The sequence below is a fragment of the Atractosteus spatula genome, chromosome 15 (assembly GCF_055471065.1).
Source record: "Atractosteus spatula isolate fAtrSpa1 chromosome 15, fAtrSpa1.hap1, whole genome shotgun sequence".
In the NCBI taxonomy this organism is placed as follows: domain Eukaryota; kingdom Metazoa; phylum Chordata; class Actinopteri; order Semionotiformes; family Lepisosteidae; genus Atractosteus; species Atractosteus spatula.
This window is the reverse complement of record NC_142720.1, coordinates 23692397-23711182: the sequence shown is the minus strand read 5'-3', so window position 1 is coordinate 23711182 and position 18786 is coordinate 23692397. Positions and strand designations below refer to the sequence as shown.

Below are 18786 nucleotides of genomic sequence, written 5' to 3'. Positions count from 1 at the left end.
AATGTTGGGGAGTAGCACCAAGCTTCTTTTAAGTTATATGCCCATACCTCATGTTATTACAAATACTTCATTTTTCACATCACACGCACCTCTCAGACTACAGGCAGTTCCTTTCCTGTGCCAGCAGGGAAAGCTTAGCTTAGAAACTGGTTCTAATTGAAACAGTCATATGTGAGATGACAACCGTAACACCATGGAAAAAATCTAAACTTATAAAGAAAAAATTACAGTCAGATTTTGTGTATGATATATGATTTTCTTGATAATGCAGTCTTTCCACAGGCTCTTAATGTCCTGAGAGTGGGTGGAAGTTCACAGCAAACTTCTGGGGCATTGATTTTTTAGACTGTTTAGTCCAGGGGGAAGTGTGGAGTCTCTTAACCCACCAAGAACTACAGCCTACAGCTTCCAGCTGTCTTTATTCCTAGCCAGAGTATGTAATCATGTTCCACAACAGAAATGCTCAAATAAGTTATTTGCAAATAATATCATAAGCTATTAATTGAAATTAGACTTGAATTTTTATTGCCCACTTTAAACAAGAATTGTGCTCTGAATTTTTAAATCTTTATATGACATGTCTTGATGGTTCTTCATTAATGTCTAGTTTTTTATATGAACTTGACTATACTATCTGCCAACTTTATGACTTTCAGTCTTTGACTATAGCATTATCCTTTTAGGCCCTGTGGCTCATTTGGCTAAGTCTGCTTCACTCCTATTTGCAAAGACGATATACAATATGTGGATAAGAAAAGATAAAAATTCAGGTCTGCATGCCAGTCCATTTGAAATGGGGTAGAAACAGAGAACAGGTTACACCAAATATAATTATAATCAGGCAGAACCCTGGAAAAACAGTACAGTGAAGTGAATGTAGTGATAGTGGGGATAGTGGGGATGCACTATCACTACAGGAAAAAAACTTGAATTAATGAATTAGGACTTGAATATACAAGGTTTATCCATTGACATACACAAAATCTCAACAAGACTAAATTCCAACACACACACGTGAGACTGTACAAAAAAGGGAATTAATTAAGCACAGAAGAACTTAAACTAGGTAAAAGAGAATATTGGTTCCACTAGTAATAAAAAAGCTACTGCTTTACAGTGCAAATTGTACCTTTCATTAGAACAATGCATTTTATAGTACAACCTCAAATTTACAGACTCAATAAAATAACTGCTATGAAGTGTAGACCAAACAGAAAAACCTTACCACATGTGAAGAGATGTCACTATATTGTGTGCAGCATGTCTTCCTTAAGCTGTGTATCACAATACCTTTGTGTTTTATGGACAGATTTTTTTATTTGTGAGAGCTTCAAGTACCTCACAGAGAACTGCACTAGCCTTCACAGAATTGATACACTGTATATCTTTTGTGATGAGTGTGTAAAGGTTGTGTTCAGACAATGACTGGAACACTTCAGTTAAAATCACATCTATTTTAAGAAGCCACGCTTTTAAGACTTGTTTAAACTTTACACGATCTGCCATTACATTGCTTGAAAGCTACATAAATCCCAAGGGAAATCCAAATAACTAATAAATACAGACCTGACATCTCTTGAATATTGGGCATTCATTAACAGAGGTGTTATTCATCTGGGGCGGCACGGCAGAGGAGTGGATAACATTGTGGCCTCACAATGCTGGAGCACTGAGCTCTACTTCAGACAGAGATGCTATCTGAATGGAATTTGGATTTTCTCCCCATGTTCACATGGCGTTCCTCTAGGTGCTCCAGTTTCCTCCCACAGTCCAAAGACAAATGGAAGGCGAATTGGCTTCTAGACAAATTAGCCCCGGTGTGAATGTGTGCATGGTTGTGTCTGTGTTGTAATATGTCGCTTTTTTGGATAATAAAGTAGTGACACATATTTATAAAATAAATCCAAGAGCAGACAGATGAACACAGGCAATCAGGCAGGCAGCTGCATGAGCACACAACACGTTGTTTACAGCAAGCAGCACAGACAGGCTATCGCGGCAAAGGTGAGCACAGGCAATGTGGTCCAGGCAAAGACAGTCCAGCCTTAAACAGGGACAAGCAAAGCTCAAGACCAAGGGACACAGGAGAATCCAGAGAGCGAAGTCAGGGCAGTGCAGGTCTAGAATCATGGAAGCAAACAAAGAGAGAACCTGCAGTGAGCTCTAAGATACAGTTCTTGAGCACTGCCAAGTTACAGCTTACAGGAATGTAGTCTTGAACAACCTGAGGTGGGCATGGTGGATAATTGCCTCCAGGTGGTACAAGACTCCTGTCAAATTAATTACCATGGTAGCTGGCACTGAATGACTAAATACTATCTCTCTCCACCACTCATCTGAAGTGACGAGCATGACGTATGTGCCCTGTGATGGACTGGTGACCCACCCAAGATGTATCCTGTTTTGTGCAAGTTGCTTGAGGGGATAGGCTCTGTCTCCCCCATGGCCCTGAACTGGATAAAGCAGTTAGAAAATGGATGGGCCTCTGGCTATATGCCCAATTAACATCTGTACAGATTAAAAAATCTAGGCACTGTTCTACTGTCTTTTAAGAAATGGACTAAGACAAAGCATAGAAGCAAAAATCCTCTCTCTTCTTTTTAAACGGAAACAAGTCCAGACCTACGGGTTCAATTCCATCCATCAATTTCAAACTGCTCATGCATCGGGAAGCCCTGGTCCTCTATTAATAAGCAGCAGGTGGCTGTCCTAGAATTAGAAACTGAGTGGTCTGTTTCACTATCAGCTCAGTAAGTGCTTTCAACTTAGCAATAACGCTAGATCAAGTGGAAATGACACAGCATGCAAAAGGCTTAAATGTGCCAGTTTGGTAATAACTACAATATGTAAGAAAAGAATATTTTCAAATGAATCTTAGCTCAGCTTTCATAGTGATAATTTTGAGTGGTAAGACATCAATTTATTACCCAGTGGATTAAAAGCCTAAACTCACAAAAACAAAACAATATAGGCATTTAGTGACAAACGTTTTTAGTTAATATGTGAAGGGCCATGACGTCAACTGCATGACTTTAGATTTATGTTGGTATAAGTTATTTGTAAAGAGCAACAAACGATCTAAATATCTCTGACTTAGATTTAATTTAAAGTAAAATGAACGGTCTTAAATTAGTTTTGGTATGTCATCAATTGGGCAAAATAAAAGACAGTAGAAAAGAACAGAGGCCCATTTTTATCAATTCAAACCATGAAACATAAAGCCATAGAAAACATGATTTTATCTGCTATGGCTGCATCAGCACCCTTATCTCATCTGTGTTCTGACCATCTTTCTAAGTACTTGGAGCGTAGGTAGATGGGTTCAGGTCCTAATTGCTATTGAATCACTACGGGGAGGGTAGAAGATTGCCAGAGATTCATTTAATCAGAAGGTTTTTTCTGTAAGCCTATGAATACTTGGCTTCTTTTTATAGGAATGGAAATTGTTTGTGCAGTCACTAACTTTGGAAGATACAGTATAATGCCTATTAGAAATTGACAGCACTTAAATTAATTTCCAGAAAGAATATAGCCTATGAACTGGTGACCTCTGGAATGTCTGAATCACCTATGGTCTGTCCGTGTATTCTGTGAGCCTTGAAAAAATAGTCAAAGTAATGATGTTACAGTGGCCTTAACTGGACAGTTCTATCAGTTTTTTTTTTATTTTGCAGTCCTTTTGGCAATTTATCTTTTTAACTTAATGTTTTTTTGTGCAAAAATAATTGTATATGAATATCAAGAAAAATAACTCTTGTACCTCTAAATGAATGTCCCAGTGTTACTTTCATTCATAAATCCACAAATATGTTTTCTCGTTGGAGAATTTCTGTTTTTTTGTCTTTTTTGAAGAAATAATTCTGTAAATGCAATATTTTGGTTATTAAAACATAGAGATAATATACAGTTTCCCTAAAGGATATCACTGTATTTTGGATGAGAATTTGAACGTAGACAAGAATCACACATTATATCGTAGTTCAGGTGGGCAGCTGCGTCAACATGCACAGGCTGCAAAGGAACAAGTAAAGGTTTATTACTTATTCATGGGTGAGCACACCTGAAGAAGGCTGAGTTGTGTTTTCTTTCTTCTCTTTTCAGCATGGAATAAACACATTACATAGTGTTAGATATGCAGAGTGCATATCAGTAGGCACACATTTAAGGGAAAAAAACATTATCTATGCTATCAATCTATGTGATAAACAAAGTACAGATGTTTGCAAACATAATGGAGACTGGTCTAAAATTCATTGCTTTTTTGCATCTCCTAGACTCACTGTCACCATGCTCTAATCCATCTTGGCAAGGCAGAGCATACAACAAATCCATTGATTAGTATTCATCCTTGTACTAAACTGAGCAGCACTCACAGCGGAGAAAACACATCACAAGGTCTCTGGGAAGATCCTAGCAATGCAAGCAAGTGTACAGGCTTTCTTTTCCATTCATGGGGAGATTAATGTGTACCGTGTAAGGAAGGTGAGGACGTTTCTAAATGGGCTAGGATTTCTGTTTGAGTCTGTAAAACACTATTTACTCCCTCAGCACCAGCTTTATTCACTTTTTTAGAAATATCAACTACTTGAACAATCACTTCAAAACCTTCTCGTTTTTATTCCTTAGGAAGAAAATATAAAACATAGTAGTAAATGACAATGACATGCTTCAAAAACCCAAACAAGAGGTCATGAGGCTCAAGATAAAAACTACACTGAAAACGATTGTAATAAAATCAATTCATTTTCACTCCACTAGTTGAGATATAACTAAAAATAAACAATTTACATTTATTAATGGATTACATGGATTGTTTAAAAATATTTTAACGTTAAATAGCGTGCTGAAACATTTTGCTTTTCTTTGATGTTCAGGGGATTCAATGTTGCATGTAAATTTGAAAAAAATCTGCATTTGACCAACAGGAATATTCAGTATAACGGGCGGACAATAATGATTAGATTAATAAACTCAATTTCTGTACTACATATCTATAAATCGTTGTATTGTCTTCACAGTGTGGGAGGAATAATAATAATAATGATAATTTCGTCATTATGATGTGTGCCTCCACTTACTGAAGTCTTTCTCCATCTCTTCCCCACGTGTAGTGAGCGCTCAGCACCACGGACAGCAGCTTAAAGGTGCTGAAGATCCATTGTCTGTCACTTCACCGGAGCCGAGCCGCGACCAGTTGTGGCCGGAGAATGCAGTCTGTCGTTTGATATGACCAATCATGTTCTGAAGGGGCGGGAAGCAGGCAGCGCTCCAGTAGCGAAGGTGGCCACATCCAACAGGAGAGAGCCGAGCTGAGCGAGGGAGATGGGCTTTAAGCTGTGAAGTCTTATACATACAGTGATCATTTGGGGGAGATTCGTTACGGCATTTCTCTCAGTGGCTGCAAAGAGAATTGCATAGCAGAGCCCGAGTGCATATTGTGAGACTGATTACTTTTTTTGTATCACCTGCGCCAGCAGTGCCAATTAATGAGGGAGCGAGGAATAATGGATCAAGATAAATACTTACCAGAGCTGATGGCCGAAAAAGATAGCTTGGATCCCTCATTTGTACACGCGATGCGTCTTTTAGCCGAAGGTAAGTTATTTTTTCGTGTTTGCTTATTTGTTTTAACCCGTCTTATTGTATTGCTGATTGAATAACAGTGTAATCTAAATTGCCGCTCAACATAAAACATGCATTTAAATTTGGGAATATATCTAATTTGAGGCGAGCCTTGATTTGGAATTACGGGGTAGGTCCATGTGGTTTCATGTTATTTTGCTCTTAGTTCATGTTGCGTGGTGCCCCTCGATGGGAATTATCACAGAAGTAGGTGTCACAATCTTCGGGCGATGTAACTAATAGAAGGAAAATTAGACTCCGCTTTCGTCCTGCGCTTTTCCTTCATTACTACAAGGTGTTGCCGGTTCTGACACCTTTTTTCCGATTTTCAATTCAGAACAGTCGCGACAGTTCGATCACAGCATTTCCACGAGAGTGTCCTGGCATGTGCTGTGTGCGTGTTACAAACATTTGACGGGGCATATGTGGACTTGTGAAACAAAAACGTGAAGAAGTGTATTATTAGACTGCTCTCATTACTGTATAAGCAACTGTGAGGGATATTTGAAAAAAAAAGTGAGTTCATTGCATTTGATCCGAATTTCAAATGTAGAAATGTTTTAGGTTTATATATGCTAAGACATATTCTAAAACTCGCCGTTTAGTATCTTTATGAGATGAGGTAAACTACTGTATGTCGGGTATGAGATGAATTTGATAAGAAGCGCGAGCTGGGGTGCCATGCTTTGGTTACTATACCGATCTTCATGTTGCTACTTGTATACTGAAAACGAATAATCTTGTGATGTTCATCGACGGCAAATGTACGATGATCATTTTCGCAGCGGTACTTGTACCTGTGCTGTCAAATCCGTATCTTTGTGTAGTTCTTTTAAAAACATTATTATCACCTCTCTTGACATAGTGAAAGGAGAGTGTAAAAGTGCAAGTTTTCAACATCTATTGTCCAAAAGCAAATAATCAATAAAACCTTCACACATAATACTCACTGATTTATTCGTTTGTGATCAGCAGCTATAACGAGATAAATTGCGCTGAATAATGATTTCAAAAGAGTTGACCACTCAGTGTCCGTTTTACTCACAAAGGGAAGAACATTAGTTCAGCACAGGAGTCCCGCTTTGTCATTGATATGCAAGCAAGAAAAATTTACGATACTTAATTTACAATATTCACTGTCGATCTTCATAGACACGGAAGAGAGAAATTTTGCAGAGGATTAAACAAAAGACAATTCCTTACCAAATCAATTTTCAGATCGTACTATAATAAACAGACTGGCATTGGGGTTTTGCTACACTTAAAGGACAGGAAACTTCTTATGTGTCAAATCATCAAAGATCAAAGATTATCAATTGATTGTTAATTGGTAAATTATTTTTTTAATTCGGAGATTTATAGTTCATTTAGAGATGCCAAGATAAGCACCCTATCTGCTTATTTACTGGCCAAATATTCGCTTCCTCAAATCAGTTATTTATTTTATGTTTATTCTGTACTATTATGGATGTGAGAGAAATTAATAACAGAAATTAATCAGAAATGATTAATTTCCTTTATCCATAAAAAGGAGATCCCAGAGACCTACCCCTGAGAGATGTAGTACAGTTTTACAGACATACTATAAAAATAACATAAATAGTATAATGTAAAAAATAACTATACTGTATGTATTTGTATAGCACTTTTAACCCCATTCGGTCACAAAGTCCTTCATCCACCCAGGAGCTGCCATCCTGTGCCATCAGGGCCACTACAAAGTAGATCAGATGGGTAAGTGAGAAGTCACTTCATCACTGGAATTGTGGAGAAAGTTTGGTGCATAATATAGTATAAGCTCAGAGTGGAATTAACCCAGGACACTAGAGTTGGAAAGGCCAATCTTAGCAAGAGTAGAATGAGATCTTTATAGACCAAGTAGTCAGAACCCTAGTTTACTGTCTCATCTGAAGGACAGAGCCCTCCACACCACGATGTACACTAGCACCATATTGGGGTATTGGCTTAGAAAATCTGGTCCGGGTTCAAGACTGCCACCTACTGGTCCAGGACAGTAAATGCAGAAACATGGCATATTTATATAGGTACTTGTCTAAATAGGTGAGTTATCCAAGATTCTCAAAGTACTACCTTGCCCAACGCACAAAGTGTTTTCTGTATGACATTCTGCATCAGGTCCATAGGCACAAATCCAAGGAAAGAGGCACATAGGTATTGGTGAGACAAATGTGTGACTGCTCTGTTCTCTCCATTAGTGTTTAGTTACTGTTGTTCTAACGCTGAAGGATGCTCATTTTAATGTGGCAGAGTTCTGCATTATTAAAAGTACATTGCTTTGACTTTTTATTTAAAACAGGAGTATTTGTCAGAAATAAAATAATCGATATTAATAAAAATAACCTTTGTATAACAAGAAAAGTTTTTCTTTATAACTGGAGAGTGCCTACTGTATTTATACAGAAGGCACCGTCAACACTGGAACACTGATTAAACTGCCTTACTTGAGGGTACAAGAACACTGCTACACCTGGGATTGGAACCCTCTTCCTTACAGTTATGTGTCCAGATTACAGACCACTACTCAGCACTGACTTGAAGTCCATTTTGAGGATATAAAATCATGTAATTACAGATCTTATTCCAGACCATGGAACAAAGTTGCTAAAAGCCTCTTCACAAACAGTGCGTGTGTTTTGGGAGATAGAAAGTTCAGTCCTTACTTAGACCTCAGTTGCTATGAATTGGCACATGTGGTTATCAAAGGAGACTTCATATACAGAACAGGCAAAATGTGAGTAGCAGCTGAACATTTCCCATGGGCTCTGCTTTATCTAAAACACATATCCTGTATTTCAGTGGCAGGCAAAAAGAGCTTTTGTGCCTTATGCTCCAGTGAGTGCTCTAGAAGCTCAAAACTAGATGTTAACTGAGCTACCTGCTAAAGTAGCCCATTATCGGCTATTTCTTGTTTTCCATTTGGTGTACTTTGAAACGTGTAGTTATAATAAAGCTGTTTATTTGCCAGTTGATATGTTCTGTATAGTGTGTTTTATAAATGGCTGCACTTTTTAGAATACAGACAGGATTCCAAATGGGGTCCACACTCAGCAGCTGGAGTACCGAAAATAAAAAAATACAAAGGGCGGAGGAATTGTAATAACCTGTTGCGATGGTTAATCAAACTGGTTATTAAAGTAAGTGCCTTTGAGAAATAATCTGTAGGTTGGGGTGTGGAAGGCAGCGCACGTTTTGTTGATTTCCGTATTGCACAGGGAAACACAATAAAACAGGTGCTAGACCTGCAACTAATTACTCACACGTTTATTTGTTCACTGCAGGAACCTCTAGGCATTCTCTGCAGATCGGCGTTTTTTCCACACGCTCAGATCACACAAACATCAATTATTTACTGTTTGCTTTGGTGTTTCTCCTCCTCGTTTTTGATTGCAGTGAGGGATCTCTTCAAGGATTTTTTTTGTGGCATAGTTTAAGGAATAATATGTGAACGCTGCTCATTCATGATAATGAACCACTCAACTGTTGCAAACGTACCTTAGCGATTCTAGGTCTGCTTTTTCACTGCCTTTAAAATACTTCATGAGCTCAAGATCAAGTAACACAAAACTGACATTTTTGATAGGGAATCAGCACAGCTGTTTTTCACTGGTAGAAGTGAATAAAGTTTGATACTATAATGTCTTCTCTTATGTATTAATTTATAGTACTGCAAATATGGGTTGAGTGTGTAAATCGACATTGACTACTAAACATATCTGTGGATGAAGCTCCAATGTAATAATTCCTTTTTAAAAGCATCAGTTTCCTTTCAGAGTGGATTCTCTACTTACTGGCAAATGCAGTCTTTAAATGTACGGTATTACTGTAGTCTTAACACTTCTTAAAAATATAAAGAAAACTTGTATACAGTCTTTATAATAGAGGGGTAGAGAGGGACCTTTGAATGATCACAAAACAGATGTTAATTTACACTTTTAAGCTGGTGAAACACCTATTATTGTATGTGTGTCGTAATCACTGATATTTAGCATACAGTATTAGCACCAGCACACTATAACAATAGGATCGTTTTCCATTTCTCCCCAGAGATGAGTGCTTACGTCTCCCATAAATAATGTTGGCAATATATAACGATAGAAATGTTTAATGAAAAAAATGACTTCAGCAAATATCCTAATATTTGTAATGCCCAATTAAGATGTGTTTGACTATGGTGTGATGGTTATTGCAACTCTTAGGGTCCTAGATTCGATTTAGGACTGGGACTGTGTTTTCTGAATTTGCACATTTTTACTTTATCCACCATTTTTTTCCCAGGCCTCCAGCAGGCATGCTGGCTTCGTAAATTAGTGCATTTTATTTGTCCTGCATACTTGAGTACATGTGTTTGTGAACCCTGTAATGGACCAGTTGCCCTATGCCTCTGCATTAACTGTCATGAGAATGAGTGGTTTTCTGATCATGGTAGATGGATGATGCCCAGAACTGAAGTCTTAAACCTCTTTTATTACACTTCTAAAATATCTGAATCCCAGTTTCCCCTTTCTCGAAGCACAAACTTTATACCCAGATGAGTTTTTGTTCTCGTATAAAGCTTCCGGGCTCCATCTGTCTGGCACTGTTTGTAAGATGCACACAATGCAAAGCAAGAGCAAAATCCTCTTTCCTCCACCTCCTCTCTCAAGTACACAAGCAGGATTAATGCTAGTTTTCATTTGCAGAAAAAGAAAAATACACCACAAGCCATTGGCAGTGGTTCTAACATTTTTAACTTTCATCTGAGACAGGCCTGCTGATACTTAGATACTTAGATACTACCCTGCATGTTGAATTCATTAAACACGTATTTTAGAAACCATTCATTTCTAAACATGTATAATAATGATGTACTGTTTGAAACAGCATTTAAAATATATTACATGTGTGCTTTGTTTCAAAAACCCAGAGAAAATAGAAGCGGTTTAAAGAATTGCTTGGTGGTGCTTGAAATTTAATCAGTAGAGTGATAAATCATTTACTGTATGTAGTTAGAGCTTTACCTGAGGTGAAGCATCTCTCATTCATTCTGACTGTATTAGTGTTTGGGGAAATCCTTACACAAGCGAGTTCTACTTCAGCAGCACAATAATGCTCTGGGCCAGCATGTTTGGAAAACAACACTGCCAAAAAATATTGTTATTGTTTCTTTGTTTCTATTTGCAGCTTCAGATGAGAGCAGGGTATTTATGAATCACCTAGTTTATGTCGCTGGGACCAGCTGAGTGCTCTAATTTACTACTGCATTTGTACATTTTGATGTAGATAATATTCGTAATTTAGATACAGCAACTATACAACCTCTGTATTCTTTCTGGGTAACAGTCTCTGCACCATTAAATAAATAGTATAAACAGTACACTGTTTCTATATGAGACAAAAACAGTCAAATGCAATGGCAAAAAGAGAGTGATTCTGATGATCATGAGGATAATATTCAATTTTTTCATTAGTGCTCTTCAGAAAACCCAAAGTGACTAGGTGACACATTCAGATTATGGTGTAGTATGCTGGCCATTTTTAAAACCTGTGGAGAGAGTCTGTCAAATGTGCAAAATATCTTTAAAGCTTTTTTTTTACTGGTTCCAAGTGACATTATCCAGTTGTGATCTGAAGGACTAACAAATACTGTATCCTATACAGACGTTCCATAGAAGGCCTAGGTTATAATGTGCATTATTTTAAAGTTAACTTCCACCATCTCACTATTATTCCACTGCACCCAGTAGTTGTAAGAATTCTCGCTGATTTTTTCTTTTTGCGCCAGCTGGAACAAGTTCTTAACCTGGCATTAAGGAGACCAGCAAATAAGAAATTACATTAATCAATCTTTCAGGTTACTACAGCAAGCAGGCAGTTGACTATTTTCCCCTTGGTTTGTTTGTGAATCATCCCTGATGTTTTATTCCATTTGTCAGAAATTGGCAGACACTGGCGTTGCATTGAAAAAGGACTGAGATAGCCCAAGGGGAGGTATGGATCATTGCTTGACTGCCAGTTTATATTTACTCATAAGAGCTACTTATTAATCTCCTTTGACTCTCTTTATTGTATTCAGAAGCCTGGTCATGTGCGAACATTTCACAGATAACTGGCTAAAAGCTACCGTTCACAGTGTCAGACCTGGTGAACGCAGCAGAAAGGGAAATTGCAATTTCTAAAAGACACAACCGTCAGACCGTGGTGCTGTTACACAAAGGTATTCATCTTTTTCGTCTCATCTTCAACAGTTTGAAGATGTTTGTAATAGAGATAGGCTTACCTGTGATAACCAGCAAGAAATGCAAACGCATTTAAAACATGTAAATACCATTCTTAAAAACACTGACTACAACAAGGCCATTTTTTAAAACTATTTTTAAATCGGCATGAATACAGCTCAGCATTGAATAGCAACATAACCCAATATGTTGGGCTGCTGTACAGTATGTTTTGTTGGTTTCTGTTGTAAAGTCACGATTGATTTCATGTGCACTGGTGTTCATGTTAAAGTGCAACAGAAACTATCCTGGCTTTTTTCTACACACATTTTGTGCTGAAGTGAAGGGTGCTGAGGACTGGAGCATTCCATTGCAGAACTGCTGTGTGAGGAAAACAATTCACACCAGATAAAATTACTTGATTTATTTTACTGTTACAGAACTCCAAAAATTAGATTTTGTCTTAAAACATATGTCACAAACATAAGGTGTAGATTACCTGAGCAGCCCACAGTTGTAAAAACATTTATGATTCACAACAGTCAGCTGTTCTTTATGCCAATTAGTATGACCAATTTTTCATTAAGGTTATTACATTGATTATGATTTGAGCACTGTCCCTTTTTTCATATGATCATCAAGGTGGAAATTATAGTTGTCAAATAAACATCTGTTTTCAATTCTATGGAAGAGGCCTATGCTAGTCTATTTCAGAAGTGTCAAATCCTCGTCCTAGAAGATCACAGTCCAGCAGATTTCTGGCTTTTCAAATGACCGGAATCTATCTGGTCCAGAATGACCAGAATCTTGGAAAAGGAACCAAACACTAAGTTTGTCTTTTCAAGCAAATAATTAGTAGAGCAGGGAAACGGAGAGCTGAACTGGAATGATACAGTTCCAGTTTCACAGCAGCTTTCCGGGACCGGGCTGGAACCCCCAGTTCAAGATCATGCTGTTAATGTTTAAATCCATATAAACAGCCTGTTTTAGAACAGGAAGTTATGAGTACTTATTTTGCCTTTTGCAAACTACCAAACTCTGTAGGAAATACAATACCATGGATGGACAGAAAATTGCTATCTGTATATGACTTGTGGAAAATCTGAATATTTTGTTACTAAATTTTCAATAAAGTGAACTTAATGGCCCCTTGCAGACTGAAATATAAACATATGAAGCTCCTGAGCTTTGATTTTTGTTCCTTTTCTGAACTTTATCACTACCCCTGTGGATGATGATGAGGACTAAGGGCGTTAAGAAATGAAGTTTTGACAAAGAAGATGATCCCCAGTTCATGGCCTTGCTGTGTTTTCCCAGCAGCAGCTCCCACGGGGCCTGGGGGCCCGGAGGCCCTCTCCACGTCCAGGACACTGCTCCTCAGCCAGGCCAGCTCATGCTGAAAGGGGGACTACAATCCTTTCGCATAACCGTGTAATTGTATCAAGTTGTGGGAAGTTGTCAGTATCTCCTGCAAGATTAACTTCACTTCTGTTTTTTACCATGAATCACAGAGCTTTACAAAAGTAAAACTTTTAGAAGTTTATTTAAGAATCCTTTCGACTACAACAAAGGTGACTTTTGGTGTGATATGATGGTTCTAGCTCTGAAACTAGCTCAGCCCGTGAAGTCTAGAATGATTCTTATTTACGTGTCTTAGGACTGGGAGTACACGGTGGAAATCAGTCCTTATATCTGATGGAAAATCTGATACTGAAGCCATTTTAACTTGCACATTTTCTGGATCGCAGCAGAGTAGAAACTCACACATTTATGCCATGTTTCTTCTTTAAGTCAAAATGACTTTAAAAAAAATACAAAGTTGAGGATCAATGAAATTCTGAGACAACAAAAGTTTGAAAAGAAAAGTGGGCCTTGAGATGCTTAATTAGAAGCATCAAAAATGATGTGATCACGTTTTGCAGACTTTGGAGAAAATATTGCAACCTTTTAATTTTGACTCTTTCACTAGTGAAATGAAAGTACTTTTGTACACGCTCAGACTCTGATATAAAGGCCAGAGTTTTGTCTCGTGTTTTTGTTTCTCAGAGAATATACATACTGAATAAATGAATATTACAATATTCAAAATAATTAAAAAGACAGCCGCATTAGATTAAATTAGACAAATCTGGATCAGAAATATCTGTTAATAGAGCTGATGAGCAATTCGAGGTGTCAGAGGATCAGAGTACACCCTATCTGTTCAGATCTATTCAAGTACCTTCCTGCTGTGACATTCACATTCACAGGGCTAGAGAACTGGCCATATTCCAGGTTAACTGTATTAGACCGTTTTTTATCAATTCAAAACATACGACTGACTGCCTTTACTTAATATTCAAAATTACAACTAAACAAGAAATCTGAAATTGAAGACCTCCTTTCAACTTGAACCCTTTTGTTTTCTTTGTAAAATGCATTTTGTAATCAATGATTCACTATAAAGTGTTTTTTTGTAATCACTTTAATTTAACTTCAAAGTTCTGGTCTTAATAAGCACCCATGGAGCATCTAACAAACACTCCAAATTGTATTCTCAGATATATGAGTTTCCAAAATCACTTTAATGCTCCCTTCAGTTTGTTGCTCCTCCTTAACAATCAGAATGATTTCCAAGTGTGTGTAAAGCACTATAGTGGTATCAGATAAGAACCAGGGCAGGGAAGACAGTGCTTTGGTGTTTTTTTCCTCAGCCGTTAAATAAATAATGCTGTTACAAGGTTAGATGAAGCGCACTGAAGTCAAATGGGAGATAAGAATTGCATGTTCATCGGTGATGAAAGACAGCTTCTTGTATAGATTGCTCACAGAAATTAAAATTTCTGGATCATCTTCCACTTTAACTAGCAGGTCTTGTACTAAGAGAACATGATATTGGTGTGATACTGTATCCAGTATCTATAATTTTTCATGTCATTTTGCTTTGCAGGAGTTTAGATTTGTACTACAATTCTTTGTGGACTGGAGTGTTGCATTGACTCAGCCTGTGAATGTCAGTGTTGACAATCCAAGCCCTTGAGTAAAAAATTCTTTTAAGCACGTTTTAAGGACAAGAGGTCACGAGATTGGAACAATGGCTTGCAGTAACCGTTCACAGGACAGGAGCTCAGGGCATTGATAAGGATGAAGCAAAATAGTTCATTTTCTATCCATAGTGTCTCCTATTTCTTATGCAATCCCAGACCTGATTCCTAATTATGCCAGTCTCTTACTTCTCAACATCTCTGTTTTGAAATTAATCATAATCATATTTATAACACATAGCTCACACAGGGTTAGTACTTAGCGTGTTATTGCCAAAAGTTGTTTCTTTTAAATGATTAACATAGAATATCTATAAATACCTTGTCTATGGTCACCTCACAAACGTTCAGTGCCATGCACAAGTATTCCTGTTGTTCTTGGCAGATGTGCTCAAGCTTCTTCGTATTGCCTGGGGATCACATGTTGACAACAGTTTTCAAGTCTTTCCATAGATCAATAGGATTCAAGTCAGAATTTAGAGTGGGCTGCTCAAGGCCAATCACTTTCTTATTCTTAAGCTACTCCAGCTTTTACTGGAGCTTTTGCTTTGTCCTGCTGAAAGATGACTTTTTGCCCACGTTTAAGATCTGAAGCAGGTTTTCCTCTAAGATTTGCCAGTACTTTTGTCCATCAAGAATGTTCCCCTCAGGCTTGAATAGCTTTGTAGTCCCTGCTGGTGAGAAGCAGAACTATAATGCAATGATCCTGGTACCATGGTTTACATTAGGCATGGTCATTAAGTGACTGAGTGACAGTCCCTCTGGTTTGTGTCAGTTGTAATGCTTTGCATTTATATGATTTATAAGTTCCAATTTTGCCCCACCACAAAATCTTTTGCCAGTATCACTTTTTCAAAGTCACAGCTGGCCTCACAGTTGCATCCCTACCCAATTTCCTCCTGGCCCAGCTGCTCACTTAGGAGCAACAGATACAGTAGATCTAGGCAGTGTTTGGGTGGTGTATAAATATTCGGTGTTTCTGATCGCTTTATATACCTTTCTTCTCATCTTTGCTTCTCTACAATTTTATCTCTGAATTATTTGAAAAGCTCATTGGTCTTCATGATTGAATCTCTGCTTGACATTTGTTAACTGACTGAGGGATCTTACAGAAACAAGTTGCATTTATTGTGAAGTCATGTGAACCACAAAAACAGACTGAGGCCACTCCTCTAATTATGAAGTTTATTCAGGTAATTTGCTGCACCTGGAACTAGCTCTAAAATTATTTTAGGTTTCCCAGAGCATATTTTGCATACTTAGGCAATCATGACTTTTCCATTTTCCTTTCATATTACTTGTCTATTTACTTCCTTCTTTTTTGCTTTGAATGTATGGAGTAGGTTGTGTATATAACAAATCCAGTTTACTTTAAAGCAACAAAATATGAAAACTATGCAAGGATCTTTGCAAATGGTTGTATTCTTACAATCTGGTGATTTGTATATCTTCTCAGATATTCTTCTTCCATCTGGTTCGATCAAGAGTCATAATCTCCCTTGAGTTTATATTGAAGTTACATTTCTTCATGTTTGCTATTGTCATATTTGTAAACACTTCTTCGAGAGTCCTCTTGTATAATTGACTTGGCTATGCTAGGAGAAAATAAACTTCTTTGAAAGCTGGAATCTGACATACAGGCAACATTACCAACCCAACAGAGCTCATGGTAGATGATTATAGCTTCAGTGCTTGTAATGCCTTGTTTAGTCTTCTGAGTGTTACGTCCAAATTCCATTTTCTCGTATGCATCTGTGTACCGTATATCTTGACAGTTGTTTGGAGGCCCATTTCTGTCATCATACTTACTGCAATATCGTTAGCATACTGGAGTTTGAAGACTGAAGTTGGGGTTGTTTTAGTTTTGGACTGGAGTTTTTGGAGATCAAATAATTTAATTCAGCGGGACTCCAGCAAAGAGCTGGTGTGTTATTAAATAGAGCAGTCAAAAATATTAAAAATAGAGCTGGGGTGATGACGCATCCTTGTTTGACTCCTGTCTGGACTTCAAAGAGCTCTGTAATAGATCCATTAACGGGAATTACTGCATTCATCATAAAGCAGGCAAAGGATGCTGACAAATTCTGGAGGACATCCATACTTCAAGATGATTTTCAGAGTGCTTCACACTTCACACAGCAACATGTCAAAAGGAGTCAAACCAAAGGATGAGAAACTGAGAGGATGGTTTTATTCCCAATAACTCCTAATTAACAAGCTCTAAAAAGCTTATCAGCCATACCTTCTGAGGGTCTCAGCCCACACTGGGAGAATCCTTTTGCAAGAAGAAAGGACTCTTTTTGATGTATTCTTGCCAGAATGAACAGCAGAGAGATACCTATGTAATTTCCACCATTAGATTTGTACCTTTTTGTAAAAAAACAGAATTGCTCAGAATTGTTTTTATTCTAAAAACCCAATTAGAAATTTCCACATGTGTGTTTTACACATCTCTTCATGGCTAAAAACTCCTCTAACACACATGGTTGGCGGAGGCAAACTTCTCAGACACGCACACCTTTGAGCCACTTAACATTTAACATGTGACAGACAATAATGCCCAGTACAGTGCAGTTTGGTGAGGGATGCACCCCTCCTCCAACAGCATTACAGCCTTGCCAGTGCCTAGTATGCAGCAGGGTTCACTGTGTCACTGAGAGCTTAGAAATCCCTAGCCGGCTGGTCCCACCCTACCAGTGGTTTCACTAAGCTACTTGGGCACCTTCACCTGGGGACTCCTGGTCACGGCAGGCTAGCACATGATCAAGGTTCAAACCCATGTTGCCATGAATTGCATGTACTGGTTGAACCCATGGGGAGACGACCTGGTGCTAGGGTCTCAAAACATCCGATCCCTCAATGCTGAGCGAGGAGCAAAGGGTGACCCGGAAATATACAGCCCCACAGAAAGACACACCAGAAGGACAAGCAAAGCACAGGGAAACTAGGAACAGGACAGAGTAGGAGTGCCCTCTAGCTGTAGAGGGTATGACATAATCTCCAACATAGTGATTAAAGCTGGGCAATAGAACCTTCTGAAGTGCAGTACCATGTCTATGAAACTCACTGCCCAAAACCATTACAGACTATGACAAAAAATCACTTAAAGACCTCTCTTTTCATTAAAGCTTTTAATGTATAATTCAGATTTACCCTTGGCTTCATAATTTGGTTTGTATTTTTCCACTTTCTATTTGTCTCTGTTTTGTATTGCATTTGTGCTATTGGACAGCATTTTGTATATTTCTTGGAAAGACCTTAAAGATAAAATTTTAACAATATCCTCCTATTTCAAATGTTATCTGTAAAGACAGATTAGGCTGTTTCATAGACAGTTATTTTTCTTTTTTTCTTAGAGGAATTGTGTAATTAAATGTAAAAGAAGTTAAAATCATGCTTACAATGAGGATTCAGTGTAGCATTTTGTAAAGACAAATGAGTGAAATAGAAAGGAACCAGATTGCTACTGCTGCTTTTATTTTAGTGTATTTTTATTATTACAATTTATGTGCCATTATGGATTCTGTGCTTTGAGGACTACAGAAAAGTGTACAGTACGTTGTGGCTTTGTGCCTGGTACATTCCTCCAGCTTACAGTGTAGATCTCCATGCTGATACTCAGCAGGCGGTGAGTTCAGATCGAGTGCTCCCCTAAATCTGTAGTTGCATACACGCCACCTGTCATGAATTATGGATGACGCTGACAAATTTCCTCTTCTAGCCACACTGTACAGAGTGTTGCAACTACACTTCTAAAAGGCTTGTGAGCCAACTTTGTTGAAGAATATTTGGCTATGAATTAGCCAGGTCTAGGAAGCATGTATGCAGTCATACCATGATGTTTTAACCAGTGCAGTAACTTTCAATTAATATTTATTCTCTTCAGCTGCCTTTTTATGGTTGAGATCTATTACTTCTGTGTACTG

At 37.9% G+C, this 18786-nt stretch overlaps 1 protein-coding gene across 1 annotated transcript in view; it reads left to right on the top strand.

Moving 5' to 3' along the window:
- The first annotated feature begins 5365 nt into the window (after positions 1-5365).
- Positions 5366-18786, top strand: part of khdrbs2 (KH domain containing, RNA binding, signal transduction associated 2) — a 104391-nt gene continuing 90970 nt past the window's right edge. Inside the window, exon 1 of the mRNA XM_088933984.1 lies at positions 5366-5595. Within this exon, the coding sequence (XP_088790110.1) occupies positions 5487-5595 (109 nt within the window). The 5' untranslated portion in view covers positions 5366-5486. The remainder of the gene's footprint in view (positions 5596-18786) is intronic.